Source organism: Rhinopithecus bieti, unplaced genomic scaffold, assembly GCF_001698545.2.
Source record: "Rhinopithecus bieti isolate Rb0 unplaced genomic scaffold, ASM169854v2 scaffold_11161, whole genome shotgun sequence".
Classification (NCBI taxonomy): domain Eukaryota; kingdom Metazoa; phylum Chordata; class Mammalia; order Primates; family Cercopithecidae; genus Rhinopithecus; species Rhinopithecus bieti.
In genome coordinates this window covers 818,609-843,195 of record NW_016806937.1, presented here as the reverse complement: position 1 = coordinate 843,195, position 24,587 = coordinate 818,609, and the positions used below count along the sequence as shown (strand labels likewise).

Sequence of the window (24,587 nt, the reverse complement as noted above, 5' to 3'; positions counted from 1 at the left end):
GGCTTTCCTAAGTGTGGGATTACAGGTGTGAGCCACTGGGCCAGCCCCTGGTTTTTAAAAAATTTCCAGCAATAGAGAAGTGTTGATGACATACCTTGGCTAAAGGAAGGCTTGATCATGGACACTTTCCGTTAAGAGGCTGGCTGGATTTAAATCAGTGCACAACTGTTTACCTCTGTGACGACCAGCCAGTTACTTGGACTCTTTTCTTTGCAGTCCTGTGATTAGCAAAATGGGTTCATAATTAGTATTTCCCTTTTGAATTGCTGTGAGTATTCAAAGAATGAAAGTGATTAAAAAGGGACTGGTGTAGACTCAACGTCATGCAATAGTCAGGTATATTGAAGAGAAATAACTGGATGTCTTGCTTTTTATTTTTTTTAGAGATAGTGACTCCCTATGTGGACTAGGCAGGACTCGAACTCGTCGACTCAAGTGATCCTCCCGCCTCAGCCTCCTAAGTAGGTGGGACTACAGCTTTCCACCACCTTCCCTACCTTGCTTTTTAATTTAAAGCAGGGTCTGCATGTCATCTGAAGTCATCTCTCTCTGGGGACATTCCACATGTCCAGAACTGCCAGGCGGTACTGTGGTGGCCCATTAGGCTGTGGGGAGCATGGAGACTTATCTGCAAAGGAGGACCTGGACAAATGTGCCCACACATCCTCTCAGGCGAGGAGAATGGACGGAAGAGAGAGGCCGACTCGTGTTCCCCGTGTTGCTGTGTACGGAGGAGCGGGTCAGAGGGACCACGGTGTGGACAGGGACAGGCAAGGCGGGGAGACGAGGAGAAACGAAAGCCACATCGGTGGCGGGTGCTCTGCACACAACTCGTTCGCTACCGCAGGCTCCCCGCTCCGCACTCAGCCAATCCGGGGACGGGAGCAGGAGGGCTGCACCCGGACTCCGGGACAGGCCCAGTTGAAAACGGCCGGGCGAGGGGTGGGGTTGAGACGCTCCCGTCGCCAATGCTGGCGTCCCGGAACCCGCGGGGAGGAGGGTGGAAGGCAACCTCGAGGAAACTGGGAGAGGCGGCCAGGACCTCGGGGACAGGGCGTACCGCCGGGCGCACAGCCCCTCTGCGCGAAAGGGCGCCAAAGGGGCGGTCCGCGGCGCTTCCCCAGCGGAGCTCAGAAGATGGTGCCCCCGGCCCTTCTGCTGCGCACAGCCCAGTCTAGGACCGCAGGCGGCGTGAACCCAGCAGGGCGGGTGCAAGCGCGGGGCAGGGCCTCTGCGCCCGGCCCCCTTCCCTGGATAGAAAAGCAGCCCCAGGCTGTGGCGCTCCACCACGCCGTCCACGTGCGCCTTGCCGTGTCTCCATTTCTCGCTAAGATCTCCAGCCTCACCGCGGCTCGAAATGGACCCCAACTGCTCCTGCGCCACTAGTAAGAGAAGCCCGACTCTGCGCCCTGGGATTCCCATTTCCCAGCCCCAGTTCAGAGGGTCTCTGGGTTTGAGGAGGTCGCATTTTAAGTTCTGAGCAGAAGGGGACTCCTTTACTTCCTTAGGTGCTTTCTTTCTGATCACGCCCTTGAGAGCACTGCCCTCCCCGCTGGGCCTCTAAGTCAGAGTTAAGGATACTGAGGCTCAAGGCAGTCCTGCTTCACATCACCCAGTTGGTCAGGGTCCTGCTGGCTGGGCACCAATGTTCTCCTCCAGGCTCTGAGCAATCAGGGTGGATGAGGGGCTGGAGACATAGAGTGAGTCTTCAGAGTTCAGGACAGAAGGTTCTGGCTCGCAATCCCAGTATTCCTGGGTTCGGTGTGCAGCAGGGACCTTCCTGTGAAAGAGATCAAATGAAAAAAACTAAAAGGCAGAAATGAAGTCCACAGGCAAACAGCCCGGGCGGCGCCCTGAGCCTAGTTAAAGATCCACCCTGGACCTAACCGATTAGGTTATCTATAGACTCCAGACATTGTAAGGACAAACGTTGTGAAAGTCTCTGTCCTGCTCTGTTCTGTTCTAATTACCGGTGTCTGCCACATATCTTAGTCCTGGGCCCAGTACAAACACATTCCTCTATTTTGCCCCAACTTCCTGACCCCAACCCAAACCCCCCCCCCCCCCCCCCATCCCAGAAACACCACCTAGAGAGCCCCTGATAAGCGTTCTGTAGTTTTACTACAATGCGCGGGAAAAGAAGTAGAAAACGTTAATTCTGTATAAACTTACGAATATTTAAACCAATTGTGACTGCTCAACCAGGAAGAAGTTTCCTTTGGTAGCCGTCCTGTACCCTTACATACTCTGTAGCATCGGGGAGCCTACTAAAAAGGGCCGGTGCACCATGCATCATTCCGGCGGGGGCCGCTCTTTGTATGTTGTAGAACGGAGGGCACCAACACCCCAAGTTCGAGACATTGCATTAAAGATCCTGCCGCTTGGCTTGACTCTGGACTCTGGTGGTCTTCTTCGGGGAATAAACGGTCTGGGCATAACACCTGGTGGGGTAAAGCAGGATGGTGCTTGCACTTCCCAGTGTGAGTGGGGAGGACATGGGGCCTCTGTTCCTCTGTCCTGAGTGGGAAAGGAGCTCTGAGGGCTGGCCCTGCACAGAGGAGGGGGCACTGGACACTCATTGACCCACTGCTGTACCTTCTGCATCTCACTCACTTCCCACTGCGTTTTTCTCTTCCTTTCAGATGTCTCCTGCGCCTGCGCTGGCTCCTGCAAATGCAAAGAGTGCAAATGCACCTCCTGCAAGAAGAGTGAGTGCGGGGCCATCTCCAGGAATCTGGGGCTGTGGCTAAGGTTGGGAGGGAAACCAAGGCTGACACTGAGTGCCTGGTTCTGGGGAAGTAGGCTTCCTTTGCCCCTGTTGGCCATGTCATTCCCTCTCCAGGCTTTCTGCCCTGAGTTCAGATGGGACAGGGAAACCTTTTTCTCTTGTACCAACTGTACCATCTAGGATTTCAGAACAGAGCTGTGCCACACGAAAAAAGCATCCTCTGAGTCTGGCGTCTGAGCTCCAGCCAGGCTTGCTATTGGGGCAGGGAGGTGCCTGGTCCAGTCTACTGCCACCTCTTACTCTCTCCCCTTCCTCCCCAGGCTGCTGCTCCTGCTGCCCCGTGGGCTGTGCCAAGTGTGCCCAGGGCTGCATCTGCAAAGGGGCGTTGGAGAAGTGCAGCTGCTGTGCCTGATGTGGGGACAGCTCTGCTCCCAGATGTAAATAGAGCAAACTTTACAACCTGGATTTTTTTTTTTTAATACAACCCTGAGTAATTTTCTGCATGTCTTTTTATATTAAATATGTGAATGGCAATAAAAGAATTTTGACTTGAATCTTAATCTGGTCTTCTTTGTGTGTCTTAGAGAAAATGGACTTGGGTGGGGGTTAAACCACGAGTTTAGATACCAGGCTCTGGATGGAAATATGAGCCACTAATAATGTGAAAACTTTCAGGCCAGCCAGGCTACCTCACTGAGTTTACATTTCTGTAAAATGGTATTGCACTGTGGGGGCCATACATGATCGCTTCGTCTCATTCCCAGTGTGGCACAGAAACTTCACCCCTTATTTTTATTTTCTGATTTTCCTCCACAACTTGAGATCCACATTGGATTTTGGGCTTAAAAGTGGCTATAGTGCTGGAACCCAACTTCCTAGTTTCTTGAATCCTACATGGGGGGCTATGATTTAGACATTTTGTCACTGCCAAATCTCATGTTGAAATGTGTCCTCCAATATTGCAGGTGGGGCCTAGTGGGAGGTTTTAGGGTTGAGGACAGATCTCTAAAGAATGGCTTGGTGCCATCCCATAGTGAAGGGTGAGTTCTTCCTCTGGTGGGTCACTCCAGAGCCGGCTGTGAATGAATGAAAGTGATTAGAAAGGGACAGGTATAGACTCAATGTTATGCCTTAGTCAGGAATACTGAAGAGAAATAACTGGATGTCTTGCTTTTTAATTTTATTTTTTTAGAGACGTTGACTCCCTGTGTTGTCCAGGCAGGACTCCTACTCCTGGGCTCAGGTGATCCTTCCGCCTCAGCCTCCTAAGTAGCTTGGACTACAGCTTCCCGCCACCTCCCCTGCCACTTCCCCCATCTTGCTTTTTAATTTAAAGCAAGGTCAGCACATCACATGAAATCGTCTCATTTTCGGGGTTTCCCACATGTCCAGAACTGCCAGCCGGTAGTGGGTAGCCCTGCTAGGCTGTGGGGACCATGGAGGTTTATTTGCAAAGGAGGACCTAGACAAATGTGCCCCCACATCCTCTCAGGAGAGGAGAATGGAAGGGAGAGAGAGGCCGACCCGTGTTCCCCGTGTTGCTGTGTACGGAGGAGCAGGTCCGAGGGACCTAGGTGTGGACAGGGACAGGCAAGGCGCGGGCGAGGAGAAATGAAAATCACATTGGTGGCGGGGGCTCTGCACACAACTCGCTCGCTACCGCCCGCTGCCCACTCCGCACTCTGCCGATCCGGGAGCGGGAGCGGGAGGCTGTGGCTGCACACAGACTTCTGGACAGGCCCAGCTGAAAACGGTGCGGGGGTCGGGGGGAGACTAACGAGACGCCAACGCTGGGTTCCCGGAACGCGCGGGGACTAGGGTGGAAGGCAACTTCGGAGAAACTGGGAAAAGCGCCCGGTACCTCGGGGAGACCGCGTACCCCGGGCGCAAAGCCCGTTAGCGGTGCGCCAAAGCGGGGGGCGGAGGTGGTCCCGCGGTGCGCACGCAGCGCTACTCAGGGAACTGTGCGCCTGGCCCTTCTACTGCGCACAGCCCAGTCCAGGACCTCGGGCGCAGCGGACTCAGCGGGGCGGGTGCAAGCGCGGGGCGGGGCCTTTGCGCCAGGCCCTCTTCTGACTATTAAAGCAGCCGTTGGCTGTGGGGGTCCCACCACGCCTTCCACGTGTGCCTTATAGGCTCTCAACTTCTTGCTTGGGATCTCCAACCTCTCCACGGCTCGAAATGGACCCCAACTGCTTCTGTACCACTGGTAAGGGATCCTGGGTTTCTGGTCCTTAGGGTACCTATTTACCCGCCACAGGATCGATGCCCCTAGGAGTAGAGGTGTTTTTTGAGCTCTGGCTAAGTGGAGCCATTTATTTCATTGATCTAGTGCTTTTCCTCTCAGCGCCTTCATCACCCCTAGAACATTCCTATTCTAATACCTCCCATTTCAGAGGCGAGAGGACTCAGGCTCATAATTCTCCTGCTCCATGTCACTCAGATAGTCGGGGGCTGCTAGGCTGAGCCCCAGTGTTCTGTGAAGTTCCTGGGGTGGATGGGAGACAGGGGTTGTTGCCTTTTCAGGATTAAGGACATAAAGCCCATCCTAACCTCTAGAGATAGAAGTAAGGTCAGGCTTCATGGTGCCCTGAGTCGAACAGGAGCTATCTATCTATCCCGCCTGTCAATGCACTCAGCTGGGAGCATTTGTTGATCAACTGCTGCTGTCTTCTGTGTCAAATTCACTGCCTTTTTCTCTTCCTTGCAGGTGGCTCCTGCACCTGCGCTGAGTCCTGCAAGTGCAAGGAGTGCAAATGCACCCCCTGCAAGTAGAGTGAGCGCGGGGCCATGTCCAGGAATCTGGGGCTGAGCCAAGTCAGAGACAGGAACCCAGAGCTCAGCAGGCAGGAGTAGGCCAGTGGTCAATTTCTCATCTCCCCTTCCCCAACAACTGATTCAGGATCAGAGCCAGATCCTTAGACATGATTGATTCCCAAATTTCATTCTTAAAATAGACAAACTAAGGCCAAGAGAGTGCACCAGCCTGCCAGGCACAGACATGCCACCTAAGGACTTTCCTCACCTAAGTGTATGGTTCTGGGGAGCCAGCCTTCTTTTGCCTTTGATAACCCTAGTCACTGCCTCTCCAGCCTTCTGCCAGGTCTGGGGCTCAGATGGGGATAAGAAGCTTTTCACAGAAGACCCTCACTCGAAAGATCCGACACTTATCTCCCATCTCCAACAGTGCATGCCATCCTGAACTAAGTGTCCTCTGGGACTGGGGACAGAGTTTGAGCCAGGCCTGTTTGAGGGCAGGGAAATCCCCGGTCAAGTCTGGTCTGACCTCTCACTCTCCCTTCTTCCCCAGGCTGCTGCTCCTGCTGCCCCGTGAGCTGTGCCAAGTGTGCCCAGGGCTGCATCTGCAAAGGGGCATCAGAGAAGTGCAGCTGCTGCGACTGATGTCTGGAAGGCCCTGCTGGAAGATGTAGAAAGAGCGACCTGCACAAACATGGAATTTTTTCCATACAACCCTGACCCACTTACTGTATTATTTTTTATTAAATATGTGAATGATAATAAAATTGTTGACTTAATGCTGGCTCTGGTTTTCTTTGTGTGCCTTGGAAATAGGGGACTCCACACCCAACAGAGCTGGGATGGTGAATTGCATTGAGGATCCAGAGACCTGGGTGCTGGGACCTTGTCCTACCACCTTACACACTGAGGGCCTTAAGGCAAATAGGCACCTGCCTCAGGTCAGTTTCTTAAATAGAAATGTAAGAGCGTGGTGACAGGTGAAATAACGCCACAGGAATCTGTCACAGACTTAAGCTTTGGTAAGATAAAATCTATTAGTATGACAAAAAGAAAAAAACACCAAATTCATTTTTTGTATTGAATAGGACAATTTCAATAAATATATGGAAGACAAAATAGGAAAAATAAAATTACACATTTGTTCTGGGGTGTATATTTCAGACTGGAAACAGTTCACAGACTGGCCCCAGTATGTGGGTCACACACCTTCAACAGCACCAGCCAGACCATCCCCACGTGGAACCATCAGTCTTGGCCTCTCCAGGGTCTCTGATGTGACTCTCAGTATCTCTGAGAGCTCCATGTTATGACTTGGCTCTGAAACTTCAGAAGTTTCTCCCTAGCTCAGGCTGAAATCTGTTCCTCCTTCAATTCCAGCCCTTGGTTAATTCAGGCAAGCAAAGTGACTGGCGGAGTGGAGGAAATTACCCAGGATCCTCCCAGCAAGATGGAGTACAGAGAAGGATTAGTTCCGGATGAAGACCTTTGAGTCCGCCTATGCGGAGGTGATGGCAGTTTCTAAATTGTGGCGGTGTTCACTAGGAAGGAGTAGGGCCCTAGGTCACTTGAAATTAATGGCAGCAATTAGTTCCTCTGGCCATTTGTTGCGGGAATTGCTATTTGATGTTCAAAGAAGAAAAGGTGTGAAGCGGCCCAGGAATCAGGACCATGCTGGCCTGCAGGTTCTCCTTTTGAAGAGAGCGTTCCAGAAGGCAGCCTGTGCAAAGAGCATGGGGATCAGGGTCAGGGCAGTCTTGTTGAACTGCCCACTTCACCACCTCTGTCCTGGGCTGTGAGACCTAGGCAGGTTGCTCAACCTCTCTGGGTCTCCATTTCTTCCTCTGTAGAACTGTCTGTCACAATTCAGAGCTAGAAGGGCCCTTGGTTAGTGAGTGCATCTGTGCCTCTGATGGGTGAGATGGCATGTTGAGGCTGAGAAGTCACAGAGCTATGCAGGGGGATTGACTGCTAGCTCAGTGCCCTTCCCACTGCCGTCTCTGTGCCAGATTTTCAGTGTCCTTGGGTTTTACATGACACGGTGACATAGGGTGGTTGTTGAGGGCACCATGATGCAGTCAGCATGCAGGAGTGCAAATCCCAGCTGTGTCACTTATATGAGAGTGACACAACCTCTCTGTGGCTCAGTCTCCTCAACTGTGAATTGACATAATAATAGAGTCTGCTGGTGGGAGCAAATCACTTAAAACACGTAAAGAACTTAAAATGGTGCCTGGCTTGTGTTGAGTAGTCTGTAATAGCTTTGATTTTAATCTTTATTCATAGCATAGGGATATTTTTCTACTTCTAAACACAAGCCAGGCCTAGTGGGCTTAGCTGTGTGTCCCATGTTGTTCTCATCAATAACAGGAGCACATGACCCGTGGCCCAGAGAGAGTCCTTCACTAGTTCACAAATAAGGATCCATATTGGATACATAAAGCCATGAGCAAGACAGTCCCTGTCTGCATAACAGATGCAAAAGGATTCCTGCCATTTCTGCTATAACCTGCGCTGTTATTTTCTTTAACATTTTCTCTTAGGTAATCATATTCCTTTAATATGTTTATAGGAAAAGCAAACTCCTTGACACTACTGAGAAAAAGAGTCAGTTCCACTTGCAGATATGGAAGGTAGCCACAAAATTATGTATATCTCCCTCTGTCACTCCCAGAATTGGCCTGGACATTTGTTTATGTTTAAAGATTTCAAGCAGTAAAGAGGTGCTGAAGACATACCCAGGCCAAAGGGAAGCTTTGCCCTTGACCTCTTTCCCTTGAAAAGCTGCCTGGATTGAGAGCCACAGTACAGTACCACTGTTACCGGTGCAGGGTGTCCAGGTTCTTAGTACCTCGAACAAAGAATTTGACAAAATGCACAAAGTAAGGAAGGGATGAAGCAACAAAAGCAGAGATTTATTGGAAACAAAATTATATTGCACAGGGTGGGAGCTGGCCCCAGCAAGTGGCTCAAGGGCCTGGTTATAGAATTTTCTATGGTTTAAATATCCTTTAGAGGTTTGCCATTAGTTATTTAGTGCACACCCTATGTACATGAAGTAGTGGCCCCCTATCTGACTGATGGCAGAAAGCAACCAATTAGAAGCTGAAGTGAAGTTACAAAGTTACTCCTATGCAAATGAAGAGGTAGTCCAAGGTCAATCCAATTGGTTGTCATAAGGGACAAATCACAGGTACTTTCAATTTCTCATCTGCCATGCAGACAAAGGGGAGAGGGGTTGCAAACGAAGTAGCCTCTGGTCCTTTTTTTACTTGGGTGTGGAAAGTTGGGGTTTTTCTTATGGTTGAGTTCTAGAAAGACTGTGAGTCAGCTTCAGGTTCACTGCCGCCAGAGCCTATTCTCTTGCCTCAGCACTTCCACCCTTTGTCCTAGGCTGGTTACTTATCTCCTTGTGCTGTCGTTGTCTGATTAGTAAGATGCCGTTGTAAAGAGTGTTCATTCCCCTTGAGGGTTGCTGAGAGGGTTCAAGTAGCCAAAGTGACTAAACAGGGTCTAGCCGAGACCAAAAGCTCTGCAATAGTCAGGAATTCTGAAAGTGAAGTAAGCTCTTTTCCTGCTTCTTAATTTAATTCACGGTCACCACAACAGGGAAAAGAGCCCTCCCTTGTGACCTCCCAAGCTTTGGATGTCCTTAGTCTTGGTGGGCCAGCTAGGCTGTGGGAAGCCCAAAAGAAGTTAAAGCCAAAGAGGACTTAAATATGCCCATCGCCCCCTCAGGAATGGAGAATGGAAGGGAGGGAGGCTGGGCCCTGTGTCTGGCCTGTTGCTGTGAAGAGGACATATGAGGCCAAAGGACCTGGGTGACTATGCAGGTGGGTTGAAGGTCACATGGGAGGCTGGTCCTCTGCACAGGGCTCCCTCGCTGCGCTTCCTGCCTCAGTCCTATCTAGGGACAGGAGCACTAGGCTGGGGTAGCACATGGACTCCCACAGAGGCAAAGCTCAGGTCACTGGTGCGGGGTGCTGGGGTGGAGATACCGGGACCACCTGAGCCTGGGTTCCCAGGACCGCCCAGAGCAGGAATGGAGCGCAATCTCCGGGAAATTCAGGAGGGCCGGGATTATAGCAGGGACGCCAGTACCACTGGGAGCACAGCCCCTCCAAAGCGAGCGTGAGCCAAAGGGCCTCCCCCGAGGTGTGCACCAGTTATGTTAAGGAGGATCCTCCACCTGGCCCTCTTGGTGCGCACAGCCTGGCCTTGAACCCGGGGTGGCGCTGACACTGCGCTGGGCAGTTGTGAGACCTGGGGCGAGGCCTCTGCACCCTGCGCCCTGACCTGACTGTAAAGTCAGGCGGCCTACTCCTGGGATCTGTTCCGGCTCCCACCGGCCCGCCTGTTTTTTCACATCTGGCTTAGTAACTCCAGCCTCACCTGATCTCCAAATGGACCCCAGCTGCTTCTGAGCCACTGGTAAGGGATGCTTGGTTTCAGGTCTTAGGATCTTCATTTTCATGCCACAGAATAGAACACCCTTGGGGCAGGAGGCAGGTGCATTTTGAGCTCTTCCTAAAGTGGACTCCTTTGCTTTGCACTTCTTGAGCTTTCTCCCCGCCAAGCACCTTCATCACCACTTAGAACATTGCCGTCTTCCCAGTGCCTCCCATTTCTGATTCAAGAGGACTGAGGCTGAAAACTGCTCGGCTGCAGGTCACCCTCAAGACCAAAGGTGTGCTGAACTAGGACCCAGTGCTCTGTCCCGCACTGAGCTGCCTGAGGTGGATGGGAGGCACACAACACTCTCTGCTCACTGCCTTTTTCTTCCTTGCAGGTGGCTCCTGCACCTGTGCCAGCTCCTGCAAATGCAAAGTGTACAAATGCACCTCCTGCAAGAAGAGAGAGTGTAGGGCCTTCCCTGGGAATCTGGGGGCTGGGCAGAGTCAGAGGAAGGATCCCAGATCTCCACAGGCAGGAGCAAAACAACGACGAACTTCCCACATCCCCTTGCTTCAGCAAATGACTTAGGATCACAGCCGGAAGAACACTAGAGATGGTTAATTCCCAATCTTTATTCTTACCATGGGGAAACTGACACCAAGAGAGCACACCAGCCTGCCAAGCACAGGCCTGATACTTGAGGACTTTCCTCACTTAGGTGTATTATTCCAGGAGACTGTCCCTCCTTTTACTGCAAAGAGCATGTCACTCCTTCTTGAGTCTTCTACCCTGTCCTGGGCACAGGAAGGGTGGGTAGCTTTTTCATGGCAAGACCCTCACCCCAAAGATCCAGGAGTTATCTCCAGACAGAGCAATGCCATCCTGAACTAAGTATCTTTTGGGTTTGGAGGCACAGCTTGAGACTGGCCTCTGTTGGGGCAGGGAGATCCCTGGTCAAGCCTGCTCTGACCTCTCACTCTCCCCTTCTTCCCCAGACTGCTGCTCCTGCTGCCACATGGGCTGTGCCAAATGTGCCCAGGGCTGTGTCTGCAAAGGGGCATTGGAGAAGTGCAGCTGCTGCACCTGATGTTGGGACAGCCCTGCGCCCAGATGTAAATAATACAACCCCTACAAACCTAGTTTGTTTTTAAAATACAAACCTAACCCATTTACTATGCCTGTTTCCCTAAGTGAAATATGGGAATGATAATAAACATTGTTGGCCTTATTCTGCCTCTGATTTTTTTGAGGGGTGTCCTGAAATAAGAGACCTCAGACCCAGCAGAGCTGGGATCATACCACATGCCAAGGACCTTAAGGCAAGTCGGGTCACCCGTCTCAGGTCAGTTTCCTAGCTAAAAATGTAATAGCATCATGCCAGATGATATGAGGGCACAGGAATCAGTCATGGACCTACGCTTTGGTGAGATAAAATAGAATGAATAAGTATGAAAAATAAAAAGACAAAGTTCATTTTTTATATTCAACAAGGAAATCTCAAAACAGATAGGAAGAACAAAATAACAGGAAAAACAAAATACTAACGCTTCACATCTGTTCTAAGGTACAGTGATGTTCAGTAGGAAGGAGGAAGGCCCTGGATGTCTTGTACTTCATGGCAACTGTTAGTTATTTGGCTATTTGGTGAGGGAATTGCTATTTGTTATTTAGAGAGGAAGAGGAGTCACAAGGCCCAAGAGTAAGCACCATGCTGGCCTAAAGGTGCTTTGTGAAGGGGGGATTTCAGAAGGTAGTCTGGCCAGGTACAGTGGCTCACACCACTTCGATGGCTTACATCATGCTCTGCTCAAGCCAAGGCAGGAGGATTGCCTGAGGCCAGAAGTTTCAGACCAGCCTGGGTAACATAGTAAGAACCTCTCTCTATGTAAAACTGTGGGGAAAAGAAAGAGAGATCAGCCTGTTACTGTGTCTATATAGAAAGAAGTAGACATGAGAGACTCCATTTGGTTCTGTATTTGAGATGCTGTTAATCTGTGACTCTACCCCCAACCTTGTCCTTGCAAGAGACATGTGCTGTGGTGACTTAAGGTTTAAAGGATGTTGGGCTGTGCAGGATGTGTCTTTGTTATACAAGTGCCTAAAGGTTGCTTGCTGGTTAAAGGTCATCACCATTCTCTTAATCTCAAGTAAGAGAAAAGCATTTGTCTCCTGCCCGTCCCTGGGCAATGGAACATCTCCGTGTAAAACCCGATTGTATGCTTTGTTTACTGAGCAAGGAGAAAATTGCCTTTAGGAATAAGGTGGGACTTGCTGGAGCAATGCTGCTAAAAGGTTTATGGAGATGTTTGCATATGCATCTCAAGGCACAGCATTTTCCTTTAAACTTATTCATGTCACAGAGATCTTTATCTATATGTCTTACTGCTGATTTCCTCCCTACAATGATCCTATTATCCTGCCACTCCCTTATGTTTAAGATGGTAAAGATAATTATCAATAAATACTAAGGGAACTCAGAGACCGGGCCGGCACGGGTCCTCTGTAAGCTGAGCGCCGGTCCCCTGGGCCCCGCTTTTCTTTCTCTATACTTTGTCTCTGTGTCTTATTTCTTTTCTCAAGTCTCTTGTTCCACCTAACGAGAAATACCCACAAGTGTGGAGGGGCAGGCCACCCCTTCAAAACCAAAAAATTAAAATAAAACAAGAAGAGAAAGCAGCCTGGGCAAAGTGCAGGCGTTTTGGTTTCACACAGGCAGGTTCACAGCCCACTTCATCCCTTACTGGCTGTGTGACCTGGGCAAGGTGCTTAACCTCTCTGAGGCTTTATTTACTCATTTGTAGAAAGAAGATTATATCTCTACATTGGGATGAAATGTGATAGTGGCCTCAGACCTGGCTAGGACTCAATGAAGAGTGCTGATATAATCATTTGTCCACATGGACTTCCCAGACAGAGAATCCTGTTAGATCCCATCAAGCTCCTTGGGAAAGGTCCAGTTCCTTGGAAGCATGACTATGGACTGGAAGTTGGGAATGGGTTTGGAGTCTTGCTGATCTGGTCTTAAGGATATGTGGATGACCTGCTGCACCAACTCTCCAGCATAAGACACTGCTCCAGCATTTGGAAAGAGAACAAGCCTTTCCCACCCTTCAAGTCCTTTGATCTTCACACAAACCAGAGAGACAGTGTGTGCAGAGGCTCCCTATGCAGGGGAACACTGTCCTCCAGAGTACTTAAGAACCTGCCCAAGGTCACATGACTCAGCACTACAGGTATAGAGGAACTTAGGGTACAGCTGTCCTCACGCCCTCTCCAGAGCTGGCAGATCATCATGTAAGTGGATGCTGAGCTCTGCCTGTCACAGTTCTTAGCTGGAAGGACCCTTGGTTAGTTGACTCAATTGTGCCCTGACTGGAAAGGTGGCATATTGATGCTCAGGAGGTTAAGAACTAGGAAGCGAGATTGACTGCCAGCTCCTTACTCTTCCCTCTGCTGTCCCTGTGCCAGGTTTTTCATGTCCTTGTGTTTTACATGATATAGTGACATAGGGTGGTGGTTGAAGGAATGACATTGCATGAGTGTAAATTTCAGGTATGTCATTTATACCTGGGTGACACAACCTCTCTGTGGTGCAGGCTGCTACCTTGTTCCCATGCATAACAGGGTCTGGCTGGTAGGAACAAAACAGTTAATTCACATAGAGAACTTAATATAGCATTTGGCATGTCTCAAGTAGTCTGTAATAGCTATGATTTTATTACCTTTATTCATAGCATAAGGACATTTTAGTACTTCCAGACAAATAAGCCAGTCCTGGTGGGCTTAGCTGTATGTCCCATGTTGTTCCCATCAATAACATGAGCATATGACCTGTGGATCAGAGAGGGACCCCTCCCAATCCACAAATAGGGATCCACGTTGCATATGTAAAGCCATGAGCAAGACAGTCCCTGTCTGCATAACAGATGCAAAAGGATTCTTGTCATTTCTGCCAACACCTGTGCTGTTATTTTCCATAACGTTTTCTTTTAAACAATCATATTTCCTTAATGCATTTACAGAAAAAGCAAACTCTTTGACACTACTGAAAATAAGAATCGGTCTCACCTTGCAGACATGGAAGGTAGCCATACAATTATACGTATCCCTCTGCATCACTTCTGCTGCTCTCTGGATTGATCTTGACATTTGTTTTTGTTTAAAGATTTCAAGCAATAAAGAGGTGCTGAAGACATAGTCAGGCCAAAGGGAAGTTGCATCATTGACCTCTTTGCCTTGAAAAGCTAAGAGGATTGAGACCCGCGGCGCCACTTCCACCCTCCGTCCTGGGCTAATTATTTATCTCCTTGTGTTGCCCTCCGATTAGTAAGACGCTGTTATAAAACCCTTGAGGGTTGCTGTGAGGGTTCAAATAGCCAAAGTGACTAAACAGGATCTGGCTGAGACTAAAAGCTCTGTAACAGTTAAGAATTCTGAGAGTAATAACCACCTTTCATGCTTCTTAATTTAATGCAAGGGTGAGCACATCAGGGAAAAGATCGCTCCCTTGGGAACATTCCAAGTTTTGGGAAGCTCCATCCTTGGGCTTGGTGGGCCAGCGAGGCTGTGGGAAGCCCCGAGAAGTTAAAGCAAAAGAGGACTTGGACAAATGTGCCCATCACCTTCCCAGCAGTGGGGAATGGAAGGGAGGGAGGCAGGGCTCTGTGTCTGCTCTGTTGCTGTGAACAAGACCAACATGGCCAAAGGACTTGGCTGGCAATGCAGGTGAGACAAAGGTCACATGGGAGGCTGGTCCTCTGCACACAACTCCCTCGCTGCACTGCCCGCCTGGTTCCTATCTAGGGACATGAGCACTAGATTGGGGTAGCACACAGGCTCCCACAGAGGCGAAGCTTAGGTCACTGGTGCGGGTTATGGGCTGGGGATACCGCGACCACCTGAGGCTGGGTTCCCGGACCGCTCAGGGACAAGAGTGGACCCCAATCCCCGGGAAATTCCGGAGGGCCGGGATTATGGTAGGGACTCCGCCTACCGCCGGGAGCACAGCCCTTGCAAAGCGAGCAGGAGTCAAAGGGCCGCCCCCAGGGTGCCCACCGGCCGCGCTAGGGAGGATTGGGCACCGGCCCGCCTGCTGCACACAGCCCGGCCCTGAACCCTAGGGTGCCTCTGACACTGCGGGAGCTGGGGCCAGACCTGGGGCGGGGCCTCTGAGCCCGGCACTTCTCCCTAACTGCAAAGCCAGAGGTAGCTCCTGAGCTCTGTTCCGCCTCCCACCGGCTTGCCTGCTTCTTCGCCTCTGGCTTACGTACTCCAGCCTCACATGGTCTCCAGATGGACCCCAACTGCTCCTGCACCACTGATACAGGATGCTGGGTTTCAGGGCCTTAGGATCTCCATTTTCATGCCAGAGGATAGAATGGTCCTGAGGCAGGAGGCAGGTGCATTTTGAGCTCTACCTAAGGTGGATTATTTTACTTTGTACTTCTGGTGCTTTTTCTCTTACCGAGTACCTTTATTATTATCACTAAGAACATTACCGTTGTCCCAGCGCCTCCCATTTCTAAGGTGAGAGGAATGAGGCTCAAAACTGTCCCTGCTCCAGGTCACCGATAGGCCAGAGGTGTGCTGAGTTGGGACCCAGTGCTCTGTCTAGCATTTGAGCTGCCTGGGCTGGTAGGGAGGTGGGAAATATTGCTTCTTCAAGATTCCGCACTGAAGTTCCCATGTGGTACGAAAAAGAGGGCGCCTGCCTATCCGCGCGGGTGTGGAGAAAAGGTAGGGCTGGGCTTCCGTGTGCCTGAGTGGAACTAGGTACCAGGTTTTCTGTGCATTGAATAGGAGGATGCTGAGGGCCTGCTCCTAACCCTGCACCACACTCACCACTCACTGCCTTTTTCTCTTCCCTGCAACTGGGTCCTGCAGCTGTGCTAGCTCCTGTAAATGCAAAGAGTGCACATGCACCACCTGACAGAAGAGTGAGTGCGGGGCCTTCTGTGGGAATCGGGGGACTGGGCAGAGTCGGAGGAGGGACCCCAGAGCTCAGCAGGCAGGAGTGGGACAGTGACTAGCTTCCCACATCTCCTTTCTGGCAAGAGATTCAGGATCACAGCTGGAAAAACACAAGATAGTTGATTTCCAACTTTCATTCTTAAAATGGGGAAACTGAGGGCATGCGCATGCACTGGGCTGCCAAGCACAGACTTGACACTTCAGGACTTTCCTCATTTAAGCATATGGTTCTGGGGAACTGGCTTGCCTTTGTCCCTGTGCCCCAGTCACTGCCTCTCCAGTCTTCTGTCCTCTCCTGGGTATAGGTTGTGCTGGGCAGCTTTTTCACTGAAAGACCCTCACCCCAAAGATCCACCAGTTGACTCCTGACAGAGCAATGCCAGCCTGCACTAAGGGTCCTCTGGAGCTGGAGGCAGGGCTTGAGCCAGGCCTCTGTCGGAGCAGGGAGGTCTCAGGTCAAGTCTGCTGTGACCTCTCACTCTCCCCTTCTTCCCTGGGCTGCTGCTCCTGCTGCCCCATGGGCTGTGCCAAGTGTGCCCAGGGCTGCATCTGCAAAGGGGCGTCGGACAAGTGCAGCTGCTGTGCCTGATGCCGGGACAACCCTGCTCTTAGATGTAGAAAGAGTCACCTGTATAAACTTGGCATTTTTTTCCAGACAGCCATGACCCATTTACTGTATTTGTCTCTCTTCTATGAAATATGTGAATGATAATAAAAGTTGTTGACTTCTTCTGGCTCTGGTTTTCTTTGTGTGCTTGGAAATAGGGGACCCCATACTCAAGAGAGCTGGTATGTGTGATTGCATTGAGAGTCCAGAGACCTGGGTGCTGGAACCATGTGCTATCACCTTACACTCTGAGTGCCCTGAGGAAAATCAGGTTCCCTGTCTCAGATCACTTCTTCAGCTAAAAAAGATTCCTTTAAGATTGTAATATGAGGCCGGGCGTGGTGGCCCACGCCTATGATCCCAGTACTTTGGTAGGCCGAGGAGGGTGGATCACCTGAGACTGGGGAGTTCAAAACAGCCTGACCAACATGGAGAAACCCCGTCTCTACTAAAAATACACAATTAGCCAGGCATGGTGGCCCATGGCTGCAATCCCAGCTACTTGGGAGGCTGAGGCAGGAGAATAGCTTGAACCTGGGAGGCGGAGGTTGCAGTGAGCCGAGATTGCACCATTGCACTCCAGCCTGGGCAACAAGAGCAAAACTCTGTCTCAAAATAAATACAAAATAAAGATTATGATATGGCATTTTTGCTGTACCTTTCTATGTTTAGCTACACAAATACTTACCATTGTGTTAAAATTGCCTAACAGTGTATGGGGTTGAAGCCTAAGAACAATAGGCTAAAGCAGACAGCCTAGGTGTGTAGTAGCCAGTATCATCTAGGTGTGTGTGAGTACATTCTGCAATGTTTGCACAATGACAAAATTGCTTAAAGACACATTTCTTAGAATGCATACCTCTCATTAAGCGACACATGACTGTAATAGGGTTGGACTCGTAGAGGCAAATGATTTAATGGATGTAAAGAACTCAGACTGGTGCCTGTACATGACCAGCGGTCTATAACATTAACCACTATTTGTTGTTATTATTATTCATGGCTGCTATGGCCTGAATGCCGGTGTCCCTCCAATATTCAGGTGTTGAAATCTCACTTTCATTGTGTTGCTTTTAAGAGGTGGTGCATTTGGGAAGTGACTATGGTATGCGGGCAAAGCGCTCATGAATGGGATTAGTCCTTAATAAGGGAGGCCTGAGGGAGCTTGTTTAACCCTTTCCACCATGTGAGGACCCAGCAAGAAAGAGCCATCCATGAGGAACGGGGCCCTCACAAGACTCCAAATATGCTGGTGCCTTGACCTTGGACTTCCATGCCTCCAGAACTGAGAGAAATGTATTTCTGCTGTTTTAAGGTACCCAGTCTAAGGTATCTGGTGATAGCAGCCCAAAAGGGCTCAGACAATAGCATAGTTGACATTTTTACTCCAGACAAAAGAGCCAGGCCTGGTGTCCTATGTCTTTCTCATCAGCCACATGAGGATTGACCTGTGGTCCCGACAGGGTCCTGCACTCTGCCCGCAAAATCGGAATTCACACCAGAAATATAAAGCCATGAGCAAGACAGTCCCTGTCCCCCTAACAGAAATGGAAGGATGCCTGCCAGTTCTGCTACCATCTGCACCAATATGTGACTCAACATTTCTCTTTAAAATTTATTTTCTTCAAATAAATATCCTATTTCCTTAGATACATTTATATGAAAACCAAACTCATTAGCACTACTGAAAAAAGAGTCAGTTTAACTTCCACACATAGAAGGTTACCATCAAATTCTCCTGATTCATACTCCTCTGCATCTCTGTTTTGCTACCAGGACTGACACTGACGCTTGGTTTTGTTTAAAGATATCAAGCAATAAAGAGGTAAACACACCTAGGCCAAAGGGAAGCTTCATCACTGACTTCTCTCCCTTGGGAAACTGACAGGATTCAGACCCAGCAGTACCACTTTCCAGCCCTCTGATCCTGGGTTAGTGGCTTGAACTCCTTGTGTTGTCATTGTCCAGATTAAGAATATGGGTTCATAAATAGGATGTATGTCCCTTTTCGGTTGCTGTGAGGGTTCAAAATTGAAAGTGACTAAATAGGGCCTAACATGGATTAATGTTATGTAGAGTAATAGGAATATGGAAGGAAATTGCTTTCTAATTTCGTCCAGGGTCTGCATGTCACCTTCAATGATCCCTCTTCCGGGGACATCCCACATTTTCCAAATTGCCATCCTGTAGTAGGCCAGCTAGGCTTGTGGGGAGACCCTGGATAGATGTGTGCAAAGGATTACGCAGAGAAATGTGCCCATTCAGCCTCTCAAGAGTGGAGAATGGAAGAGAGGGAGACAGAGCCTGTCTCTGTCCTGGTGCTGTGCACAGGAGAAATGTGGCTGAGGTAACCACGTGGGGGCAGACTCAGGCTAGCAGGGAAATCCAAAGGTCACAATCTCCACCAGTCCTTTGCACACAACTCTCTCCCTATGCTCCTGCTGCTGCTGATCCTGGAAGTTGAACATGAGGCTGGGTTTGCACACGGTATCCAGGGGAGGTAAAGATGATGACAGTCCTGAGTCAGGCCAGGCCACTGCTCACGGCCCAGCCAGGGATCACGGGCAGTGCAGATTCAGCAGGGGTGAGTGCAAGGGCCAGGGTGGGGCTTCTGCACCCCGCCACCTCCCCTGACTATAAAGGGAGCAGCCGGCTCCTGGTCTCCATCACACCTCCCACCTGCCCTACTGACTTCTCATCTCTTGCCTAGGAACTCCAGGCTTTCTTGGCTCCAAATGGATCCCAACTGCTCCTGCACCGCAGGTAAGGGATGCCTGGCTCTGGGTCTTGAGATGCCCATTCCTGGCCACCGTACACAGTGTCCCTGGGTTTGAGAAGGTTGCATTATGAGATCTGAGTTGAAGGGAACTCCTTTACTTCTTCCAGTGCTTTCCTCTTGGCCAAGCTCCTGCGAGCATTTCCCTCCTCTGTGCTTGTAAGTCAGAATTAGGGATTCTGAGGATCAAGGCTGTTCTGCTCCATGTCATCCATCTAGTCAGGGAGCTGCTGGCTGAGCCCCAATGCTCTGCTCTAATTCTGAGTAGCTGGGATGGGTGAGAGGCGAGGGACATAGCCTCTTCAGAGTTCATCAGAGAAGGTTTTGGCCTCCAGCCCCGTCTTTTGGGCTGTGTGTGGAGCTGGGAACTTCCTGATAAGGTATATAAAGGAGGGTGCTTGCCCTTTCCAGCGTGATGGCGGAGGACATGGGGCTTCTGTTCCACTGCTCTGAGTGGGAAAGGAGCTCTGAGGGCTGGCCCTGCACAGAGGAGAGGGCACTGGACACTCATTGACTCACTGCTGTACCTTCTGCACCTTACTCACTGCTCACTGCCTTTTTTTCTTCCTGCAGGTGCCTCCTGCACCTGTGCTCGTTCCTGCAAGTGCAAAGAGTGCAAATGCACCTCCTGCAAGAAGAGTGAGTGCGGGGCCAACTCCAGGAATCTGGGGCTGTGGCTAAGGTTGGGAGGGAACTCAACGCTGGCCCTGAGTGCATGCTTTTGGGATCTGGTCTTCTTTCGCCCCTGTTGGCTGGGTCATTCCCTCTCCAGGCTTTCTGCTCTGAGCTCAGATGGGGCAGGGCAGACTTTTTCTATTGGGACACAAACCTCAAACGCACCATCAGAACAGACCTGTGCCAACCTAAAAATGCATCCTCTGGGTCTGGGGTCTGAACTTGAGCCAGGCCTGCTGTTGGGACAGAGAGGTCCCTGGTCAACTCGGCTGTGACCTCTCTCTCCCCTTCTTCCCCAGGCTGCTGCTCCTGCTGCCCTGTGGACTGTGCCAAGTGTGCCCAGGGCTGTGTCTGCAAAGGTGCATCAGAGAAGTGCCGCTGCTGTGCCTGATGTTGGGAGAGCATTGCTCCCAGGCATAAATAGAGCAACCAGTACTAATATGGATTTTTTTTTTTTTTTCAATCTACGCTGATCAGTTTGCTACGTTCCTTCCTTTATTCAATATGTGAATGACAATAAAACACTTTTGACTTGATTCCGACTCTCCTTTCCTGTGTGTGGCTTGGAAATAACAGTTGGAGTGGGGGGCTGAACTGGGAATTTAGAGACACGGTTCTGATGCAAATGTGAGCCCCTAACAGTCTGAGCACCTTGAGGCAAGCCGGGTTCTTCCCTGAGCTCCATCTTCTGTAAAATGGAACTGCACTATGCGGGATCACATGACGGGGTCGGGGGGGGGACATGCATGATCGCCTCGGGTCATGTCAAATGTGCAAATGTGGCACAGAAACTTCTCCATCTCTCATTTTCATTTTCTGTTTTCCCGCCCAGCTTCGGTACCTCATCAGATTTGCGGCTTGAAAGTGATGACAGAGTGGAATCCAACTCCTCAGTTGCTTGAGCTCTGTATGGGGCTTCTCAAACTCCACAGTGAAGAAACACTTTTTAATTCTCATCCATCCCAGGCCTAAACCTTTGCAAATAAAATCCTGTTAATTACAGCTATAAGGAAATCAAATACAAAATACAGAAACCATTTTAATATTCAATGGGAAAATTTTCAATAAGTATACACACAAATAACAGGGAAATGAAAGATTCACAAACTTTGCACATATTTTGCTGATGCGCATTGCAAACAGGAATCAGCAGACTGGTCCCAGGGTGTGGCTCACATACCTTGAGCAGCACTGCCCAGCACGTCCCCACAAGGAACCATCAGGCTTGCTCTGCCTCGTGTCACTGACAGGACTCTCGCTGACCCCTGAGAGCTCCCAGCTGTGACTTGGCTCTGAATGTTTGGAAGTTCCACCCAAGCCCAAACTGAATTTGTTTCAGCCTTTGCCTACTTCAGAACATCAAAGCGACTGGAGACATGGAGGGAAATGCCCAGCATGTTCCCAGCAGTATGCAGTGTGTGTAATCCTGGTTTGCAGAAGTTCTTCTGGCTGCCCATGCAGAAGTGATGGAGGATTCTGCAGTTTGGAGGGTGTGGTGGTGCTCATTAAGGAGTGAGGCCCTGGCTGATTTATAATAAAAGTTAACCATTAGTCCCCCTGGCTCTGTGGAGGAAATGCTATTTGATGTTCAATCAAAGAGGAAGATGGATTTCCTGGCCTAGAGATCAGGACCACGCTTACTCACTGCTGCCCAGGGAAGAGATTTCAGAGGACATCCTGAGCCTAGGAAATGAATTTTGGTGTCAGGCAGTCCTGGTTCACAGCCTGCTTCACCACTAGAAAAAAAGTAAGATTCTCATCGCTGAAAGAAAAAAGAAAAAAAGATGAAAGAAATTAAAATAAATAGATAATGAGGCTTACGAGTATTCTCTCTACGCTGACTTTCTTTTATTTATTTTTAATTAATTAATTAATTTTTTTGAGATGGAATCTCTCTCTGTTGCCCAGGCTGGAGTGCAGTGGTGGGATCTTGGCTCACTACAACCTCCTCCTCCCGGGTTCAAGCAATTCTCCTGCCTCAGTGTCCTGAGTAGCTGGGATTACAGGTGCATACCACCACGCCCGGCTAAGCTTTGTATTTTTGTAGAGATAGGGTTTATTCATATTGACCAGGCTGGTCTGGAACTCCTGCTCTCAAGTGATGTGCCAACCTTCATCTCTCAAAGTGCTGGGATTACAGGTGTGACCCACTGCACCTAGCCTACGCTACCTTCTTAGACAGACAAATTCTGTTAAATCCCAACAGCCTCCTGGAGAAGGGCTCATAGGTTTGGAAGCATTATGCTGTATTAGAGGCTGGGAATGAGATCGCAGCCTGGTGATCCTGCAAGGAGGAATGTGGTGTTGGATAACATGCTGCCGCTTGGCATTTGTACAGACACAAAAGCCTTTCTCACCCTTCGTATCATTGGATCTTCATACAACCTTGGGAATGAGAGCCACAGGCCTCAGAACTGGGACAGCTAATATGCAGGGCCTGGCAGGCCTGTGTTGTCTTCCAGAGTAGTTAACCAACCTGCCTAAGGCCACCCAGCTCAGAAGTGAAGGGATGCATGAATCTATGCTACCCGTAGCCTGTTGTCCTGGTCACAGCTGGCAGAGCATGATCTGCTAGTCACTGGATGCTAAACTCTGCCTACCCTGGTTCAAATCTATAAAGATACTTTGGGATAGACCGATTTTGCACTTGGCTTGAGAGGTGAGCACTGAAGCCCAGAGAGTTCACAGAGCTGTGCAGGGGGAAAGTTACTACCAACTGAATGTGCTTCCCACTGCTGCCTCTGGGCCAGATTTTCTGTGTCCTCATCTTTTTTGTGACTTGGTGGCATAGAGTGGTGGGTGAGGGCATGATGCTGCCGTTAGCATGCATGAGTGCAAATCCCGCCTCCGTCACTTTAGCTGTGCCTTGCAACCTCTCTGTGTCTCAGTCTCCTCCCCTGTAAAAGGTATATGATAATGGCATCTAGTGTGTAGGATTAAATAATTTAATACATGTAAGAAACTTGGAATGATGCCTGGCAAGTGGTGAGTAGTCTATAATATTAGCTATTGCTTCTTTAAAACAACCATTACACATAGCATAGTGGATATTTGTTTATTCACAGACAAAGCAGCCGGGCCTGGAGTGCCTAGTTATGTATGTATGCTGTCATTGTCATCTACCACTCAAACACGGGTCCTGTGGACCAAAGAGAGCCATTCACTGTTTCCACAAAAAATGTCATCAACACAGGATTATAAAGCTATGAGCAAGATGCTGTGCCTCATGTCACGTATAGAACGACTGCCATTTCTGTTGCCACGTGCACATTTTATTTATCATTTCATATTGAAGTGATTAATACTTTCTTAAATACATTTTTATGAAAAGCAAACTCTCTTCCACCACCACAAATGAAAATCAGTCTTATCCATATGTAGAAGATAGCCAGAAAAGTATGTATGTGTGCATGTGTGTGTATGTATGTGTATGTGTGTATATATCCTTATTACACTTATGGATTGCTTTTGTCATTGCCCATGGTTGAGCGGGTAGCTTGTCATTATAATAATAATAATAATAATTATTATTATTATTATTTTGAGACAGAGTCTGTCTCTGGCACCTAGGCTCGAGTGCAGTGGCGCAATTTTGGCTCACTGCAACCTCAGCCTCCCAAGTAGCTGGGATTACAGGCATGTGCCACCACGCCTGGCTAATTTTTGTATTTTTAGTAGAGACGGGGTTTTGCCATGTTGGCCAGGCTGGTCTTGAACTTCTGGCCTGCAGAGATCTGCCCATCTTGGCCTCCCAAAGTGCTGGGATTACGGGCATGAGCCACGGTGCCCAGCCTGACTTGTTATTATTTAAAAGATTTCAAGCCATAGGGAAGTTCCAGCAACAGAGAAAACATAGCTGGGCCAAAGGAAGGCTTTATTTCAGAGAATTTCTCCTGAGAGGCTGGCTGGATTCAAATGAGTGCACAGCTTTTTAGCTCTGTGACGACGAGCACGTTCCTTGAACTTTCTTTGTTGTAGGTGTCCGTTTAGTAATATGGGTTCATGTGTAGTATTTCCCTTTACAATTGTTGTAAAGGTTCAAACAAGGAAAATGATTAAAAGGAGACTGGCACAGACTCACTCTTAGGCAATAGCTAGCAATATTGAAGGGAAATAATCACCTGTCTTCTTATTTTAAGTTTTATTTTCTCTTTTCCTTTTCTTTCTTTCTTTCTTTTTTTTTTTTTTGAGACAGAGTTTCACTCTTGTTGCCTAGGGTGGAGTGCAAAAATAGTGCGATCTCAGCTCACTGCTAACTCCGCCTTCAGTGATCCCGCTTCTGAGGACATCCCACATTTTCCAAACTGCCATCCTACAGTGGGGTGCCCGGTTAGGCTGTGGGGAGACCCTGAAGAGATTTATGCAAAGGAGGACCCAGGCAAATGTGCCCATTCAGCCTCTCAAGAGTGAAGAATGGAAGGGAGAGGGGCAGAGCACTGTGTCTTCCGTGTTGCTGTGCATATGAGAAACATGGCCAAAGGACTGACATGGGGGGACAGGGACAGGGACAGGCAATGCTAGAGATCCGAAGGTCACATCCTCGGCCTGTCCTTTGCACACTACTCCCTTGCTAGGCTCCCTACTCCCGCCAATCCACAGAGTGGAGCAAGAGACTGGGGTTGCACTGGGACTCCAGGAAAGGCTTAGCTGGTGACTAAGGACCCGGGCGGGGGCGAGGG

At 49.6% G+C, this 24,587-nt stretch overlaps 3 protein-coding genes and 2 pseudogenes across 5 annotated transcripts; all 5 read left to right on the top strand.

Annotated features, from left to right (window-relative positions):
* The first annotated feature begins 914 nt into the window (after window positions 1–914).
* On the top strand, window positions 915–3,257 carry LOC108533854 (metallothionein-1E-like). The gene is made up of 3 exons (XM_017878787.1): window positions 915–1,385; window positions 2,643–2,708; window positions 3,049–3,257. The coding sequence occupies exons 1-3, from the start codon at window positions 1,358–1,360 to the stop codon at window positions 3,138–3,140; spliced, it is 186 nt and encodes a 61-aa protein (XP_017734276.1). The 5' UTR covers window positions 915–1,357; the 3' UTR covers window positions 3,141–3,257.
* Window positions 3,258–4,411: 1,154 nt separating this feature from the next.
* Window positions 4,412–6,235, top strand: LOC108533856 (metallothionein-1E-like; annotated as a pseudogene).
* A 3,653-nt stretch (window positions 6,236–9,888) lies between these two features.
* LOC108533915 (metallothionein-1L-like) lies at window positions 9,889–10,967 on the top strand (annotated as a pseudogene).
* A 4,205-nt stretch (window positions 10,968–15,172) lies between these two features.
* LOC108533858 (metallothionein-1L-like) lies at window positions 15,173–16,439 on the top strand. Of its 3 annotated transcripts, none has more exons than XM_017878791.1 (3): window positions 15,173–15,194; window positions 15,745–15,808; window positions 16,340–16,439. In XM_017878791.1, the coding sequence occupies exons 1-3, from the start codon at window positions 15,173–15,175 to the stop codon at window positions 16,437–16,439; spliced, it is 186 nt and encodes a 61-aa protein (XP_017734280.1). The 3 variants fall into 3 exon arrangements, with proteins under 3 accessions (XP_017734280.1, XP_017734279.1, XP_017734281.1); XM_017878790.1 differs by having other exon boundaries at window positions 15,173–15,207; window positions 15,752–15,808; XM_017878792.1 differs by having other exon boundaries at window positions 15,173–15,222; window positions 15,773–15,808.
* Window positions 16,440–19,107: 2,668 nt separating this feature from the next.
* LOC108533852 (metallothionein-1-like) lies at window positions 19,108–20,444 on the top strand. Its single transcript, XM_017878785.1, has 3 exons — window positions 19,108–19,220; window positions 19,807–19,872; window positions 20,208–20,444. Exons 1-3 carry the CDS (start codon window positions 19,193–19,195, stop codon window positions 20,297–20,299), a joined length of 186 nt encoding a protein of 61 aa, XP_017734274.1. The 5' UTR covers window positions 19,108–19,192; the 3' UTR covers window positions 20,300–20,444.
* The last annotated feature ends 4,143 nt before the right edge of the window (window positions 20,445–24,587 follow it).